This window comes from Sturnira hondurensis, unplaced genomic scaffold (genome assembly GCF_014824575.4).
Source record: "Sturnira hondurensis isolate 20B ecotype Veracruz unplaced genomic scaffold, ASM1482457v3 Scaffold0019910, whole genome shotgun sequence".
Taxonomy (NCBI): Eukaryota; Metazoa; Chordata; class Mammalia; order Chiroptera; family Phyllostomidae; genus Sturnira; species Sturnira hondurensis.
In genome coordinates, this window is record NW_028092541.1 from 1,909,460 (window position 1) to 1,929,452 (window position 19,993).

Sequence of the window (19,993 nt, forward strand, 5' to 3'; positions counted from 1 at the left end):
ATAAGATTCTATAATTTACAATTATCAAGGCATTTAAACTTACATTAACTTATATGTGGTCAACAGTGCGAGTAAGTTTGGGCAAAACAGTAGCGAGGAGGCCACTGCCTTGGCAGTGATGAGGCAGCGTTTGCCAGGGCCATCAAGGGAACAATTCTTTTAACAGGGGTTTCGACCTTTGGCATCTCTGGGCCACACTGGAAGAAGAGTTGTCTTGGGCCACACATTAAATACACAAACACTAATGAAAACTGGTGGGCAAACAAAAGGTCTGTGCATAATTTTCACTATATCTACCACCACAGATAAGCAAAAATGTCCTCATATAACCTTAGTTACACAGCAGTCCCCAAGTTTGTAATCACTAATATGAAAATGTACATATCCAAGTAATAAAATGTCATTGTATGTACATTTGTTTTATGTGACACTGTGCCATGTAAAGACAAAAAAATCTCATGATGTTTTAAGTAAATTAATGATTTTGTTTTGGGCCACATCCATAGCCATCCTGGGCTGCCTGAGGCCCATGGGCGCAGGTTGGACAGCGCTGCTTTAGAATATAGAGCAGTGGAAGTGGAGACAATGAACGTGAACGACTCTTAGGTACACAATGATGGAGAGAAGTCCCTCTAAGCCCTTAAAATGGCCCACAAATCCTTCTCTCTGAATTCACCCACTACTGCCGTCCCTTTCTTTCTCTTGGTTAACAATCTAACAGGTTAACCTCCTTGCTGTTCCTCACACATGCTACACACGCGTCCACTTAGTGCTGTGTGCATATGTAGGAAACAATGATCAGTGTATACCGTGTCTGGCTAGAAAGAATAAAATGAAGCTTATCAGTCAATGTTGATTATTAAGACAATACAATTTTTAATCTTCATACAGAGAATGTATGATTAATCTGTTCTAAAAACTGTTAAAGATTCCAATTTGGTGAATTACCAAGATTCTTAGCTCCAGATAGAAAGGTATATTTGACTTTGCATTTTTACTTCTAGGAATCCACTATATAGAAATACACATAAAATTATAAAATAGTATATAGATAGATTCTTTGCCATATTATATAAAAACAAAGAAAAAATGAAATAAGTTAAATGTTTATATATAAAGAAATAGTTAAATAAATTATGGAGAATTCATAAAATGGATATATATAATGTTTAATACAAAGTATTCTAACAGAGAAGAATTTCTATGATATATTATTGTGTGTAAAACCTAAGTTACATACATAGACTTTTAATGCCCGAGTGCACCTGAATGTAAATTACACATCTATAATTTTGTGTAATAGAACAAGGTATTAACTCTTTCATAAACAACTATGAACAGTGGTTAACCCTACAAAATACAAAAGAGAAAGTGTAAGTAGAGAGGGAAAATTTCACTGTATATATTGTATACCTCACTATTTTTAACGAGAATGCATTTCTTGTGTAATATTCTAAAAAAAAAGTATGTTTGAAAAAATCAAAGTAATTATGGAATAGAACTGTTACCCTGTATTTAATTTTGACAACCACCACCACCAACAAAAGGTTATAGAACAGAAGAAAAACTTAGGAAAACCTGTTTCTGTCATCCTCAAAAGGGTTTGTTATACAGGCAAAGTGGAAGAACTCTAGGAGGGCATACTTCTTAGAACATAAATGCAAATGTAAAAATAGTTTTTACATTTTTAAAAATGTTTCTAAATTAGTTAAGAAAGTTAACAATTCTCAGTCCAAAATCTTGATAAATATGGTAGGCAAAGACAATAGGCAGAACAATAAAGCCAGTTTTCAGTGTGAAAAAATTGTTAAATCTGATGAATAAGATTGACTTCTATAGACTCAAAGTTTGAGGCAACAAAACTCATACTTCACCGATAGTAGAGAAGTATAACAGACAATCCCACAAAAACATGGAAGCCCAATCACCTATAGCCAACCAGAGGACAAGAAATAAAATTGTTTCAAATCTCAACAAAAGAGGGGGAAAAATCTGCCTCTTAAATGAATAAACACAAGCTGACTCTCTCATAGGTTTGCAGCTCAAATTCACTTCAATTGTGATCAGAAATCTTCCCCTCAAAATGTAGCAGAAACCAATCCAGATTATGATTCGCAGCATCTGAGAAATTCTCTCTAAAGAATGAACTTTCATACCTTATGTAAGAATAACCCCAAAGCTTAAATTTTAAGGGAAATAAATAGGTGACAAAAAAATCACATGAAATATTCAATAAAATAAGGTGTCACAAGAGTTAGCAGAAACAATAAATTGCAGAAAAATGAGATCCCCATGGAAATTAGAATTATTTGAAATAAAAAACTCAATAACCGGGATTAATAGCAACTCAGAATTTTTCAGCTGTAATACAAATATGTAGATATTATCTAAAGACAGCAAAAAAGAGAAAATATAAAAGCTAGCATCAGAAAATGTAATATATATCTAGGGTTTCAGAATGAGAGGAAAACATGAGTAAGAAAAAAACATTTGAAGAGAAAATGGCTAACACATAGACAAATAATATTAGAATGCAAGCCACGTATTCATTCATTGCATCAAACCTCAAGCAGAATGAATGAAAAAGAAATTCATACCTAGATGCATCAGAGTAAAAGTGTATAACAGCAATAACAAAGAAAAATACTTGAAATAGGCATAGAAAATACCCTCAGATCTTCCAGAAATGTAACTAATATCTGACTTTTAATAGCAACAGTGAAATTGATAAATAATGAAAAGATGTCTACAAATTACTCCAAGAAAATAAACTTCAATTTAGAAAAATACAGTTGGTTAAATGATTCAAATATGAATGTGAAATAAAGACTTTTGCGGGCAAACAAAATCTTGTAGAATTTTCCAACTATAACCACAAGAAATGTTAAAGGACCTACATCAAGAAAAAGGTGATTTAGGATCTTAAATAAAAGAAGAGTAAATGGCATAAAACCAATGAATATGGGCAAATATAATCAAACTCTGGCTATACAAAATAACTACACTGTAGTCCATGAAGAGTTAAATAAAAATGCATTTAAAATCCTGAATAAAAAAAAAGCATATATAAGTTAGGAACGTTTAAGTAGGGACATAAAATAAGTTGAGATAAATTGAGCACATTTTATTTTCATGGTGACCACTAAATTAATTAACATATAAGTATTAAAAGAATTAAGAAAAAAGAGAAAATGAGGGGGAAATCACACCAATCAACTCAAAAGAAGACAGGGTGAAGGGAGGGAGGAATAGGAAATGTAGCAAAGGCTTTCTGTTAACAGTAATGAGGGACTAGGTAAGTAGGTAACAAGAAACAATTCTTTACTGATAACTAGAAAAATGACAAAACACAACTGCTCAAGGCATAGAACTAAAATATTATAGAAGAGGGTTAAGTTCCAGAAAAAGGGAAATGAGCACATTATTTATGATATCTATTAATTCTAGGAAAGGACAGGATGTAATCCTCTGGAGTCAAAAGTGTGGATTCCAGGGTCCTTTCTCCCCAGAAAAGGAGGCCTATGGAATTCCTACCCCACTTTTGGTTGGGACCTCCACGTGCTTATACATTAACCCAAATGGAGAACAGCCTCCAAGGTAACAAAGCCCAGTTTTAAGTAGTCAATATAAATACATGCATGCATTTGGCTGCACAGAGGTTGCTCGTGCTTGCAGCTGGAAACAATAAATACCTCTGGGGGAAAACAACAGCACCATAGTCCCAAACAGATCATACAGCTTTGTTTTTTCCTGGTATCTCTTACTGCAATGTAATAAAAAACTTAAAGTAAGTAGATAAAATCATGTGAAAACCAAGGAAATAAACAAAAAATAGAAACCATCCATATGGAATCAGATAATCATGTTATCAAACACAGAAATCAACAAAACTTTGTTGAACATTTAAAATAAAAGTTAAATATAAAAATCTATATATTAAAATGCATGTATTACATATTATAAAATATTAATGGAATGGTAAATAGAAGAAGCAAAGAAATTCTACAATTGAAAGACTATAATAAACACAAATGAGGTTTTCATGGATAGATTGGACACTATATTAGACACAGCTTAAGAGAGATTTAGTAAACTGACAGAGTACAATAAAACATTCAGAGTGATGCATAGAGATGCTAAAAAAATTACAAGGAGTATAATTATAAGAGTGTAAGAGGATTAGGGACTATAAGGGGATCTATATCTCTGTATATATATATACACACACATATATATATATACATAATATATATACACATATATATATACACACACATATATATATACATAAAGAAATGATGACTCAGAATTTTTCCAACTCTGAAGAAAGATGCCAACTTACAGATTTAAGAGGCACAAAAGACTGATGCAGAATAAATTCTAAGGTGAACACAAGTAGAAACATCAGAGTAAACTGATAAAAACAAAAGACCAAAAAAGATATTTAAAAAGGGAAATATTATCTTCCAAAGATCAACAGATTGTTGCACATCACCTTAAGCAGAGAAAGCTCATATAAAATAGAATACATTCATAATGCAAAATATATGCCAAATGGTAAGTTGATATCTCAAAATACATATACAAATATGTATGAATATGTCTATATTATGTTAAAAACATATTTAGCCAGCCCTGGTTGGTGTAGCTCAGTGGACTGAGTGTGGGCCTATGAACCAAACAACCGCAGTTAGATTCCCAGTCAGGGCACATGCCTGGGTTGCAGCCAGTTCCCAACAGGGGATGCATGAGAGGCAACCATACATTGATGTTTCTCTCTCTCTCTCCCCTTCCCTTCCCCTCTAAAGATAAATAAATAAAATCTTTAAAAAAAGCATATTTAGCCAAATAAAATCTGAAAGTTTATCTCAGCAAATTTGCACTAGATGAAATATGGTAGATGAAAGATGAAATAAAGAACAATGGGAACATTTTAATAAGTGGGTGAATGCAGTCCAAATGATAATGGACTTCATAAAATACTAATGTGTTAAAGTATTCCAATTAAAATACAAAACAACAGCATACTAAAATGGAAGGGAGGTAGTGAAGTTTATGTGTTTTATGACACTGTCATCACCTTAGAATAAAAGGAAAGTACCAATTTAGATTTGGTAAATCAAGAAGACATGACATAATATTTATAGAAAACCAAAAGAATAGCAAAATACTACTATACAACTGGTAAAACAGAAAGGAAAAATTCAATAACTTGAAACCTCAACCAAACCAAAGAGAAAAAAGAAAACAGAAGAAGTAGAATCAAATAGTGAAACAGTAAATTTAAACTCAAGTATATCAGTTATTGCACTTAATTACTGAATAACACTTAATTTATTCTTAGAGACTAACTGCTACAAATCAAAGTTAGAATTTGTCAGACAGCCTTGATAAAATAATAACAAAGTCAACAAAATTCTGCATTACATAAAAGACATACCAAAAATAAAACTTGTAGAAATACTGTAAGTAAAAGAACAGAAAAAGATACATTATGGCCCTAGCTGGTGTAGCTCAGTGGATTGAGCACGGGCCTGTGAACCAGACGATCTCGGTTCGATTCCCAGTCAGGGCACATGCCTGGGTTGCAGGCCAGTTCCCGGCAGGGGCGCGTTCCCAGCAGGGGATGCGTGAGAAGCAACCATACATTGATGTTTCTCTTCCTCTCTCCTTCCCTTCCCCTCTAAAGATAAATAAATAAAATATTTTTTAAAAAAAGAAAAGAAAAAGATACATTATGTAAATACTAAACCAGTGATTCTCGAAGTATGGTCCAGAGGAATCTCCCACCTAGAGACACTTTTAAAGGTTCTATGGAGTCAAAATTATTTCATAATAATTCTAAGACATTATTTTTTTACCTTCAATTTAGGAGCACAGAGGATTGTGATTGAGACTTCCAGTCAAGATGGCGGCATAGGAAGACATGACTTTTTTCACACAGCCAAATCAAAATTACAACTAAAATATAGAGCAACCATCATTCAGGAACATCAGAAATTGAGCTGAATGAAAGTCTGATAACTATGAAATTGAGGTTAATGGAGATCTGACAACTATGAAATTAAAGAAACAACATCCACCCAGACTGGTAGGAGGGTCGCAGATGCAGAATGGGCTGGTCCCACATCCATGTATGGTAGATAAAAATTCAGGAGGGATATCTCAGGAGTGAGAAGTCCTAGTCCCACACCAGGCCACCCAGCCTAAAATTCCAGTGCCAGGAAGTTAAGTCCCCACAACTTCTGGCTGCAAAAACTAGTGGGAATTGAGTCAGTGGAAGAAACTGCTAGAGCCCCAAGCAGTCCCTCTTAAAGAATCCACACATGGATTCACATACTCAGTCTCACTCCTTCTGAGCTCCAGCACTGGGGTAGCAGCTTGAAAGGCACAGTGGCACACAGGGAAAAACTGAAGTGTCTGGCACCAAAGAAAGCAGAGGCCATTGTCTCTTTCTTTCCTAAACCCTATCCCCACAGAGTTAGAAAGCTGGTGCCATATCTGAGACTCCAACAACCTGGTTAACACTGTTTGATCTGCCTTGGAGACACTGACCCAACTTATGGCCCACCCAAGCTGCTTTTCCATAAGAATGGTTGGACTTGGCTCCTAAATCCTATCCAACGAGCAAGAGCTGTCCTCAGTGAGCCCTAATGGCAGCCAGATTAGATTCCCAGCTTGGCTTCACCTGGGAAATCTCTAAACCCAGCACAAGTAGCAGTCATCTCAGGTTGCTTTACAGATCTGGCAGGGTGCCCCAGGAAAAACACAGGAGGGGGCTGACTTGGCCTGCACCACTAGGGAAACCTCAGGGCCAGTGTACCCAGTGGGTAGCTACAGACCACGTCAGAGCACCACCACACTGCCCTTGCACAGCCGATCCTCCATGGAAAGCAGAGATTGGTGGTCAGTGGTCAAAGCTGACCAGCCTAGGTAAATCCCTCCCATTGACCTGCCAATAGTAACCAAGGCTCAACTAGAAGAGGAGGGTGTACTCAGCCCACACAAAGGGCATACCTTGAGTACCCAGCTTGAGTGGTAGGGGAGGTAGTGCCACTGGACCCTACAGGTGACCTAATACATTAGGCCACACTACCAACACATAGAGTCAAAGCTCTACATAATACATAGAAACACAGGGAGGCTGCCAAAATGAGGAGACAAAGAAATATGGCCCAAATGAAAGAGCAGATCAAAACTCCAGAAAAAAGAGCTAAACAAAATGGAGATAAGCAATCTGTCAGATGCAGAGTTCAAAACACTGGTTATAAGGATGCTCAAGGAACTTAGGGAAGATCTCAGCAGCATAAAAAAGACCCAATCAGAAACAAAGGATACACTAATTGAAATAAAGAACAGTTTATAGGAAAACAACAGTCAAGTGGATGAAACCAAAAATCAAATCAATGATTTGGAACCTAAGGAACCAAAAAAACACCACACAAAACAGGAAGAAATACGAATCCCAAAACAATGCAGGTAGGATAACCAGCCTCTGGGACAACTTCAAGAGGTCCAACATTTGTAACATAGGGGTTCTAGAAAGAGAAGAAAAGAGCAAGAAATTGGAAATCTACCTGAAAAAATAGTGAAAGAAAACTTCCATAATTTGGTGAAGGAAATAGACACACAAGTCCAGGAAGCACAGAGAGTATCAATTATGGTGGATGAACAGAGGTCTGCTCCAAGACACATCATATATAAAAGGCCAAAAGTTAAAGATAAAGAAAGACTCTAAAAGCAGCAAAAGAAGTTAGTTACCAGACGGTTGCCAGATTGGAGGGGGAAGGGGGAGAGTGGGTGAAGAGATGAGGGAAGTAAGTACAAATAGGTAGTAGGTTTAGAATAGCCATGGGGATGTAAAATACAGTACAGGTAATGGAGTAGCCAAAGAACTTATATGACCCATGGACATAAACAATGGTGGGGGGGCTGCCTGAGGGAGTAGGGGGTGCTGGGTGGATAAGGGGCAAAGAGGAAAAATCAGGACAACTGTAATAGCATAACAGTAAAGTATAATTTTTAAAGAAAACACACAGTGGAGTTTTCCAAAGGCTACATGAGATATATTATAGCAAACTGAATGGGGGGGAAAAAACTATGGAAATCCAACTATCTTATGTTAAGCAGAACATTAAAGAGATTTGAAAATATGGTAATAATGACCTTTCATGTGTGTGGGGGTGCTGACACCACATATGATTATGATGTGTTGGTTTTCATGTATGTGTATATGGTGATCACACCATGTGTGTATGTGGTGGGGTGGCTTTTCATGTGTATGTGTGTGTGTTGGTTTTGTTATAATTTATAGAACTGTTTTGAATGCAAAGTTGCAAAAGATTTATTATCTTCACCTCAGAGTGAATTAATAAAAACAAATATTTTCTAATTTTTTTCTAATACCGTAAATATCAATAGATATAGCCAACATAAATGAAAGCTGTTTGAGGGAAATCCTCATTCATTTATAAGGGTGTTAGAGTCTGATTCCAAAAGAAATTTAGTTTGATTATATCAGACACAGAAGACTAAAGCAGAAAGCATTAATACAGATGAAAAGAGACATTTATTTACAAGTGATCAAATTAATCAGTTCAGCAGAAAAATATAGAAGTTATAAATTTGTATGTGCTAAATAGCATGGCATCAAAAATATATACACAGCAAAAAATGGCTATAAGTTTAAAGATATATAATCTACCATCACCATGGAAGTTATAATTTTCTCCAGGACTATACTAACATTTTCAGCGCACAATTTAATCAACAGAGAATATAATATAATGAAAAGTGCAGAGGCTCTGAGGCAGGTTCAATAAACATGCCTCTTCTAAAAACAGCCAAATGAATATAAACAAGTTAGCTAACTTGTCGGAGTCTTTGTTCCTGAATTCGTGGAGTGGGAGTGATTTCATCTTACTGGGAGAATTAAAAATAATATTTTAAAGTAGAGTTTGATAACACTTTCATGTGCTGGGTAGTAAAAAAGATTCTTATCATTGTTCCTTAACAATTATCCTTAATGAAAACAAGGAGTTTAAAAACTATAACTGTGGTGACAAAATCAGTCTTCAGAGTGAAATGATGCTAAACGTTAATGTTTGAGCTAAACTTTAAAGAAGGAATAGGATATTAATACACACTCAAAATAACATCTATACACAACTGATTAAACAGTAATTTTATCAGTCAATGAAGTTGGATAAAAAATCTAGATGGGAAGGAAATTATAAGTTGCCACCCTTCCTCTCTTAATAGTACAAATAGTTTGCTGTCAAATTATGAGAACTGAGCAAAACAGACTTACAGAAAGCCTTACCTTAGAATATTATTACTCCTCAATATATTAATACAATTATTTTCTCCCAGGCAAAATTTCTGATATTTCTTCCACTCCTCATCCAAGACAAAACGAAACATAACAATAGCCAAAAAAATATTTAAGAGCCTCTCTAAAAAGATTTAGGTATAATAAACATAAAGAATTGCTTAAATATTTTTTAAAGATTGCATTTATTTATCTTTAGAGGGGAAGGGAAGGAGAGAGGGAGAGAAATATCAATGTATGGTTGCCTATCATGCATCCCCTGCTGGGAACTGGCCTGCAACCCAGGCATGTGCCCTGAGTGGGAATCAAACTGCGATCGTCTGGTTCACAGGCCCATGCTCAATCCACTGAGCTATACCAGCCAGGGCTGCTTAAATATTTTTGAGTGTACTGCTTCAAAGTTCTTCCTTAGCTCTTTAAAAGTTTCCTAAGTCCCACAAAATAAAGCCGAAGCCAAGTGTGCTTATCCCTCAAAGGGCCCTTGCCCAGGTCAAAATTGGCATTTGGACATCTTGCTACAAATATCTAATTCCTCCATAGAAATGAGTCAATGGTCTCACAAAACATTCCTGCCATGAGGTGAGGGCAGGAGCAACTTGCCTGTAAGAAACAGCCAAAGTAAAAATGTTAAATTGGCTGCAGCTTTTCACTGACGTGTTTGGTAAGCACCTATCTCCTTTAGCTGCTCCATACGTTTGGTAGTCACCTATAAACATGATGGGGTTTTTAAACTTCAGTGCAATAGTCCTTCAGGATCATACATGCTGCATGGGAGGAATACTGAAACAGGAATCAGGCAACTTGCATTCTACCCCCACTTCTGCCAGGAGTTAGATGAAAACTATGTGGGTCTCTTTTTCCCTCTATAAACTTAGAAGCCTAGACTAGCAAATACATAAAATCCCTTCCAACTTGGTATTACGCATTGCGTTGTATTTCAAAACTGAAGAGAGTTGCTTTGGCTGTTTGGGGTCCTTTGTGCTTCCATACAAATCTGATGATTTGTTTTATTTCTTGAAAAAATAAAATAAAAATAAAATCATTTTGATAATGATTGTATTAAATTCGTGTATTTCTTTGGGCAATATGGACATTTTAACTATGTCATTTCTGCCAATCCATGAACACAGAGTATTTTTCCATTTCATAGTGTCTTTTCCAATCTCTTTTAATAATGCTTTGTAGTTTTCAGTTTATAGGTCCTTCACATACCTTAAGTTTATCCCTAGGTATTTTCTTCTTTTTGTCATAATTACAAAAGAAATTTTTTTCATATACTTCTGAAATTTCATTTTTACTGCATAGGAATGCAGTGGTTTTTCGTACATCATCTTTCTATCCTGCAACTTTATTGCATTTGTTTATTGTTTCTAATGGTTGTTTGGTGGAGTCTTCAGGGTTGTCCACGTAAAGAATCATGTCGTCTGCAACAAGTGACACTTCTTCATTCCCAATTTGGATGACTTTTATTTCTTTCTCTTGTCTGATTGATTTTGCTAGGACATCCAGTACTATGTTGAATAAGAGTGGTGAGAGTAGACATCCTTTTCTTATTCTGATTTTAGAAGAAAATATTTCATTTTTCGTCATTGAATATATTAGCTGAGAGTTTTTCATACATGGTCTTTATTATGTTGAGGTACTTTGCTTCTATACCCATTTAATCATAAATGGAGATTGTATCTTATCCAATTTTTCTGCATCTATTGATAAGATTGTATGTTTTTTATCATTTGTTTTGTTAATAGAGTATATTACATTGATTGATTTATGTATTTTGAACCATCCTTGTGCCCCTGGAATGATAGTCATATATTTTTAATGCATTGCTGTATTTGATTTGCTGGTATTTTGTTTAGGATTTTTGCATCTGTATTCATCAGAGACATCGGTCAGTTTTCTTTTTTTGTATGTTATCCTTGGTTTGGGTATCAGGGTTAGGAAGGGCTCATACAATGTGCTAGAATCTATTGCCTCTTTTTTTTCTTTTTACTGTTGTTCAAGTACAGTTGTCTCCATTTTCACTCCACCATGCCTCTTATTCCATTTCTTGGAAGAGTTTGAGAAGAATAGGTTTCAAATCTTTTTTAAAAGTTTGGTAGGATTTGCTGATGAAACCATCTGGTCCTAGACAAGTAATAAAAAGTGTTGACGAAGTTGTGGAGAAAAAGGAACCCTCAAATAGTGCTGGTGGGAATATAAGCTGGTATGTTACTATGGAAAACAGCATGGAAGTTCCTAAAAAAATCAAGAACAGAGTGCAATATGACCCAGCAATCCCTCTATCCAAAAAACTTGAAAACATTTATTTGCAAAGATATGTGCATCTATGTTCATTGCAGCATTATTTGTATAAAGTGGCCAGTACATGGAAACAAACAAATTGTCCTTCAATACATGATTGGATAAACAAAGCAGTTAACAACAAATGTTGGAGAGGGTGTGGGGAAAAGGGGACTCTGGTCCACTGTTAGTGGGATTGCAGACTGGTGCAACCATTATGGAAAACAGTATGGAATTTTCTCAGAAAACTAAAATTGGGCCTGCCTTTTGACCCAGCAATTCCACTGCTGAGATTGTATCCTAAGAACCCCAAAACACCAATCCCAAAGAACATATGCACCCCAATGTTCATAGCAGCACAATTTATAGTAGCCAAGAGTTGGAAGCAACCTAGGTGCCCGTCAGTAAATGAATGGATCAAAAAACTATGGTACCTATACACAATGGAATTCTATGCAGCAGAAAGAAAGAAGGAGCTCCTACCTTATGCAACAACATGGATGGAACTGGAAAGCATTATGCTAAGTGAAATAAGCCAGGTGTTGAAGGACAAATACCATATGATCTCACCTTTAACACGAAGCTAAACAACAAAACAAACAAGCAAGCAAAATATAACCAAAGACACTGAAATAGAGAACAGGCTGACAGTGACCAGAGAGAAGAGGGGAGGGAATTTCAGGGGAAATAGGAGAGGGATTTAGAGGAACATATATAAAGGATACATGGACAATAACTAAAAAGGGTGGAAATGGGAGGGAGGGGAGAGCACGGGGGGTGGGATGGGAGTAATAGACAGAAAACTGTACTTGAAAAATAATTAAATAAAAAACAAACAAACAAAAAGGATGAACCTAAAGAAGACGTCAGAATAAATACTAAAATATTTGCTTAAATTCTTTAAAAAAAAAAGATGTGGTACACATATACAACAGAATACTCCACCATAAGAAAAAATAAAATACTGCCATTTGCAACAACATGGATGGGTCTTGAGAATATTATGCTAAATAAAATAGGCCAGTGAGAAAGAGCTAAGAACCATATGCTTTCATTCATATGTGGGACATAAAACTGAAACTCAGTCACAGACAACAGTGTAGTGGTTACCAGAGGGAAGGAGGTTGTGAGGGTAGGGAGAGGAATGGGGGCCTAACACATGGTGATGGCACATGACCTGACCCTGGGTGGTAGGCACATGATGCAACATACAGATCACGCGTCATAGAAAACTACACTTGAAACCTCTATAATCTTATTTACCCCTAACAAATTTAACTTAAAAAAATAAAATTGAATAAAATTTTAAAAAACTAAAGAGTAAGCTAGCACCATCTAGTGGAATCCAAAGAATTCACTAAGTATATAATAAAAAACATTTCTACAAGCAAAATATCCAAGCTTTATTATACGTCACTATTTTTCTAATGTTCCAGAGACAACAATTGGTAGCAAGAATTAACACAGTCGTATTTTCCCTATAAGCCACAACACAGCAATAAAACTATGCAAAAATGCTGAATTATTTCAGCACCCTTTGTTCTTATTCTATACTAGTGTCACTCTTCCAGAAAGCAATATAATCTGAAAATAAGGCAGCAGAGGAAAAAAACTCTTAGCATTTCTATCAATTCACAATATTTTAAAGAATATATTACCTGAAATTTATAAATAAACAAATTAATTTCTGGCATTAAAGGAATATTTTTCCAGATTAAAGTTTTCATAAAATAGCACATCAGAAGCTTCATAAATGAGAAAAATAAAAAAATTTGCTCTTACACATTAAAATCATACTTATTTTCATATTTACCAATATTTAATAAATGAGATATAGCAATTTACCCATAGTCTCTTTCTCTATATATAAATATTTATCATTAGGATAATCTTGGTAAGAATCAGGATATTTAATTGTTTTGTTTATTACTGCATCCTCAGTAATATCCGAGTGCTGTGTTCTATTACTTGGAAAAGTGCTGGCTCATAATAAGTGCTCAATAAATTTTTTCATTAGTAAATTCATAAATGAATAAACCTTTAAATCATTAGATTTTCAGCATAAAGAATCACACTACGATATATAACTAAAATGAAAACCTGAAATACTAAATGCATATTTATCAGAGAGGCAGTAGAAAAAGGCAATAAAAAACTAGGTACCAAGGGTAGACTGCTGAGTTTCAAATCCTGACTCTATCATTTATTTACTGTGTGACCTTAGACAATTTACTGAACCTCTCTGTGCTTCAGTTATCTTAACTAAAAATAAATAAATAAAGATTTAACAGTAACTAAATCATAGCAATTATATGATACAAATGAATTAATAGGGATAAAACAAATAAAATAATGCCACATGATAAAAAGTTATCTATTAATATATTTACTATTTTAAGTTGTGTTTTTTATAAACAAAATTTATAAAATGGTTTTGCCATTCCTCATCATTTTTTTCAAAATTTAGTTTCAAATGTTTCTTCTAAAAAGTCAAAAATGTAACATAAAGGTGGGAGGGAAAAAACTAGATTATCCATTATATATCACCTATTTTTCATTTGCTTTAGCTATTTATTTAAAAATTTAAATAAAAAATATTAACTTAAAATACAAAAGATTTCCCATAGATCAGTTTTGTAAACTTTAATAATCACTATAGCGATATCCCTTCAAGAAATACATTTCCACATAACTTGTACAAAACAAATTGTTTTATCAATTTTGCCTAAAATTTACTTGTGCTAAATTTTAGGCAAAAGAAGGCATAAAATATAATAATAATATTAAAAACCTTAACACTTAAACTTTAATTTGCCCAAATTAACAGAATTACAAAAGATAGTCCTGTAACTCAAGGAAAGATCATAAAACATTTTATATTAATAAAAAAGTATAATAAAACCTCTTGTCTGATTAAAAGAAGTCCATCTTTAAAATCATCAACCTAATGAACTTAATAAACTTAGACCAATTATTTTGTACATTCATAATATGCTATAATCAAAAACTTGCTACCAATATATAACCAATCATAGAAAATTATGAAAAAAAATATTGAAATACACAGTATTTCAATACACAGTATTGAAATATACACAGTATTTTTTTTAATTACTACAAAATTTGTATGGCCTGGTAAGCTCCAATATAGTAGCTTGTTTTTTACTACATTTTGGCATAGAATAATTTATACCTCAATATATACTTTAGACATAACATTTAAATTTATATTTTAGTTATGATTAATAATAAGTAACACCATCTCTCTCCATACCCACAGCATATATGTTTAAATATTAAAGGCAATAACAAAAGTATATTAACTTCATAATTTTATTCATAGAATTAAACTTACATTTAAAAAGTATATTTCATATTGTTTCTGTTTCTACAATTAAATAGTTTAATTAGAATGGAAAATATTCAGCATGAGTCATTTCCAATAAATTGTCTTAAACTTACACAGTAGCTATTCTGTTCATTTAAATTCAAAGGCCAAAAAAATGTGCATTGATGTTTTCTAAATAAAAAAATAATTAGCACTAACTTTACATGCTAACTATTGCAATAACTATAGCTTAGTAAGAATTAGAAACAAATTAAACTTGAGACTACAAATGTAAAACACCTGGCATTGCTTCCAATTTTATTTCACCTACATAAGAAATATAGCATAGAATAGTAACTTATTAATTTATAAACACAAATCTATCTTTGTGCCCCTTCATAAGAGTTTTCAGCATCAATTTATCATTGAAAGACAAAATCTATGCTTTTCACTCAGCTCAACCAGAATCTTGGTAAGCAGTTTCTGAAGATGAAAAACAGACTCCAACTGGTTTTCAGAAAATCTACTTTCTCATGTATACTCGACTCACACTCAATAAATACAGTGTTTTCACTGTACCCAACAGACAGCAAAGATGTCTTTTACCTTGTTAGCTCTGTACTACTACATAGAGATACCTCAGGAACATCAATTAATACGATGGCAGTTTTCACATAAATCTTGCAGATATCCTATTCCAGGAAATCCACTGGCTACAAAAAATCCCAAACAGCACTGCTGGCAATGAAAATGAAGTGAATGAGAGTTTAAGCATTTCTTCTTACAAACAGCCTTTTAACTTTTTTTAAAGTTTACTTCACTGTGTGCCAATACAGTAGCATACATTTCAATGCATTTGCCTCCATTCCAACAACAACAACAAAATTATTTCTATGTATATTAAATTAAAATTTTTAAATAAAAATTTTATATCAGAAGTATCAGTATTCCCACATGGGATAAGTCATGAGTAGCCCTAAAGCAGGAAACGCAGGCAAATAAACAGATTGAAGTATATTATACATTATACTATTTTCAAGCGTTCCTTGAAATGTTTGCAAAATAGAAGCTTGCTTTGTGCGAGCAACTATATTTTCCTCATAGTTAAAAAAATGGGAGATGATTGTGACTACCTAAATCCAACTCTCCCTATACCTCCTCCAGAATTTCATAACCAGCAAGAAAAATTAAAAATACTCACAAACTATCCTTCCAGTGTAAATGCTAAATAAAGAAATACAAGGTAAATTTTTTTCTAAGTGAGGCAATAAGTATCCACGGCCCAAAGGATCTAGGCTGCATCCACACTCACACAGAGGGAATCCAAGGGAAAGCGAATGGGTAAGTAAGAAATGAAGGTGCTCTAGTGGGGGAAGAAGCCATGCATTGTCAACAGGCCTCCCACCAGAAAGAGAGAGCGTTATCCTGAGAGTGATGACACTACTGAGACCAATTATGTAAGTTGAGTTAATAAATACAAATAGCCATAGTCTATTTGAGGGAAAAACATTTGTGCTTGAATCAAACTATGCTGCATACAAGTATATACCTAAAACAAAATGATTCAGAAAGATTAAAGAAAATTGTTTTTTAAATGGCCAAAACGGCAAATACAAACAAAAAGAAACTATATCACACAAGAGAGTATCTAGTCCCAAAAGCATTAAAGAGACCAAAAAAAAAAACCCATAATTTTATAGGCTAAAATTCACAATGAAGATAACACAGTTATCTACAAAACAGTATGGAGCAATATTCATTAAGCAGAAACCAAAGAAAGAATATACAAACAGAGTAATTTAAACTAGCCCAACTTCCTCAGTCCAAAGTAGATCAAGTACATGTAAAATATCTAAAACAAGTGACCACTAAGGTAGACCTTACAGGTGAAAATATAAATGCTGTATTGAAACAAAAATAAATAGCCTACTTTTCAAGTACACATTAAACATTCCTGTAAATTAAACACATATTAGAAAATCACAGTAAGTTCCAAAAAAGCAGAAATGGCGCAAAGTCATTTTCTGAATATAATACATAAAACTAGAAAGAACAACATCAAAAATGTCCTTTCCATACAGAAATATAAAATCTTAGGTAAAATATAAAATATACCATAAAATTGTAGAACTGATGGAAATACCTATATATCACAAGTTATGAACTAAGCAGTACTCAGAGGACAATTTGTAAACTTAAGTATTTATGTCAATAACAGTGAAGGAGTCATGGAAAGAATGATCAAATTAGAAAACTTACTCTTTGCATCCCCATTACATTAATTGATAAGGCCACATTAATCAATTGGTAAAAATAATATCTAAAGCTTGGTGGGGGTCTTTATAATGGAGGGTTTAGGCTCTTACTAGCTGTACTCAATGTCAGTTGTAGCATCATCAAAAGCAAACAAACCCTATACGACTCCTAGTGTAAGGCAATGTACACAGAGAACCACCTGTTAAAAAGTCCTGCTGAAATGACCAAATTTGAATCTAATCAAACCTTTTAAGGTAAATTTCATTTACAGTAAATGCAGGGATTAGAAAACAATTGCAATGACACTAAAAAAAAGTAAATGGACAAACCCAGAATGTGGGACATTGCATAGCACAATTAATATAGGTTCTGCAATAAATCCATGGCATGGGTTGAAAAAGTGGGAGGAGTTTGCTGCAGACTTAAGAGACTTTAAAAACTATGTAAGCATAACATGTGGTAATATGTAAGTTGTATTATTTTTCAAATCAACTTGCAATTTTGAAAAAATGAGAAAATTGGATTATGGATATTCAGTTGATATGAGGTATCACCATTAATTATAATAGATGTCACAATTCATTGTGGTTAAGTAAGAATGAACCGTATTATTAAAAGCCATCTCCTAAAGCATGAAAGAGTGAAATTTTATAATTTTGGGACTTGCTTTAAGAAAGAAAAAAATAAAAACAAAAAATGAAACAATGAAGCAAATGTTCACTATGATTATGTGAATCTTCATGTATTTATTTTGTAAATGTTTTAAATTTTCAACATTAAAAAATGGAAAAAAAAAGAGCCAAACAAACAAAACTAATAAATATCAAGGAAGCCTAAGTAGAACCAAGCCTAAGCACAGACCTTTGGCTTACTTTTTCTCCCCACCTACTCCCACACCACTACCTGACATTTTGGTCCATATCACTTTCTTAATGACTACAGGACAGAGCAGGTGGAAGGACAGTGCTTTTGGTGGGTCCAGAACTTTAAGTCATTAGCATCGTACTAGAGTAAAGTTTTGATCTGGTTTCTGATTTTTTTATAATCCTTGATTATTCATTAATCATTATTTAAGCCCCTACCAAGTCCCTTGAGAATTTCACAAGTTAAATGATAAAAAAATAACAGAGAAGTTTAAGCCAGGTAATAAAAATATATTTCTATTTTAGAATTATCATACTGGAAACAGTATAGAAGTAAGTTGAATTTCAGTCAGTAGAAAAGAGAAATTGGATAAACAAGTGAGAGCAAGAACAGAACACTCACAAAACTTGACAGCAAAGTGTAAGAGAGATAAAATGATGGAGTAAAGTACCAGAGGAGACTGATAGGTATATTTATAGAAATAGAAGTACTGGCTTTAAACAAACAAACAAACAAACAAAAAACAGTTCTGTTGCTGACTTATATGGATTATAAAGTATGAAGATGGAAACAGATATAGATATACATGTATACAGATATAAAAATGGAGAGATGGAGAAGATTAAGAAGATGAATTATTTCTTCCAGGTGGTATTAGTAACCTTAGCTAAAGAAAGAGTGAGTACAAGCGATGTATGTAGGCAAGCAAAGTAGTGATGGAAGGGTTTACCGGGGAACAGTTACGCCGGTTCCCACCAGAAAGCACATAATTCACAAAAATACGAGGACACCAAACTAGGGCATATTCCCCAGTAGAACTCAGATCACTACTGATTATAAGAAAAGGAATAAGCAGGTGAATATACTACTAATAGCAGAAGCTACTAACAACTACCCATTTGCCAGTGAGCACATTCTTTTTTACATAGATTTGAAATTATTTTATTTCCTTAATAAATAAGAATAAAAAAGTAAATAAGTATGGTATAAATAAAATAAACAAATTAGGGATGGTGACCTATTCTTTAAAAGATATAAAATATAATCATGAGAAATAAATGTCTATATACTGAAATTCCATTGTTCTCACCAATTCGAGTGATTTTATTATGTGAAAGTTCAAGATTTTGGATATTAGTGCAGCCATCCAAACCATGCATAGAAGTCAGTTGATTTTTATTAAGAAGAAGAATGCAGAGATTTTCCAAATTTTCACAGTTGATAGTCTCAATCTTATTTTCCTAAAACAAAGAACAAATGTAGTTGATTTTAATTCATTGTCTTACTCAAAAAAATTAAAGTTTGCAAAAAGAGGATGAGATATAATCTCCAAATGAATATTAAAATATCTAACTTTTAAGGTAACTGTGCAGAATATTATACTATCTAGATAAAAATACATTGAGTAATCTAATAAATAATTGACTTTGTGTTTATTAATAATCTTTTAAAATATAGAAAATATAGAGGATCGCCCTGGCTGGTGTAGCTCAGTGGATTGAGTGCGGGCCTGCGAACCCCACGATAGCGGTTCGATTCCCAGTCAGGGCACATGCCTGGGTTGCAGGCCAGTTCCCGGCAGGGGACACACAAGAGGCAACCATACATTGATATTTCTCTTCCTCTCTCCTTCCCTTCCCCTCTAAAGATAAATAAATAAAATCTTTAAAAAAAGTAAATATAGAGGATCATATAAATATTTCAATCTAAATGAACAGGAGTTAACATTTGGTCATATATAAAACTATAATTTAAAAGAAACCAAATGTGGGGGCAACTTTCCTCGAAAATCCCCCCATGTGCCACAGATGAAAGTAAACATGACAGAGACACGATGTGATCTGCTTGGGGAGGAGAGGTGGGCAGTTTCCCAGAGGAAAAAGGCTGTGAGCAGTGGCTAGTTTCTCTAGGGAAAAGGCATTGAGCCCATT

General features: G+C 33.8%; 1 protein-coding gene across 5 annotated transcripts in view; it reads right to left on the reverse strand.

Moving 5' to 3' along the window:
• LRRIQ1 (leucine rich repeats and IQ motif containing 1) overlaps positions 1-19,993 on the reverse strand; it is a 230,067-nt gene that overhangs the window by 176,101 nt on the left and 33,973 nt on the right. For all 5 annotated transcript variants that reach the window (XM_037028441.1, XM_037028438.1, XM_037028437.1 and 2 more), the window contains exon 10: positions 19,153-19,303. In XM_037028441.1, the coding sequence (XP_036884336.1) occupies positions 19,153-19,303 (151 nt within the window). The remainder of the gene's footprint in view (positions 1-19,152; positions 19,304-19,993) is intronic.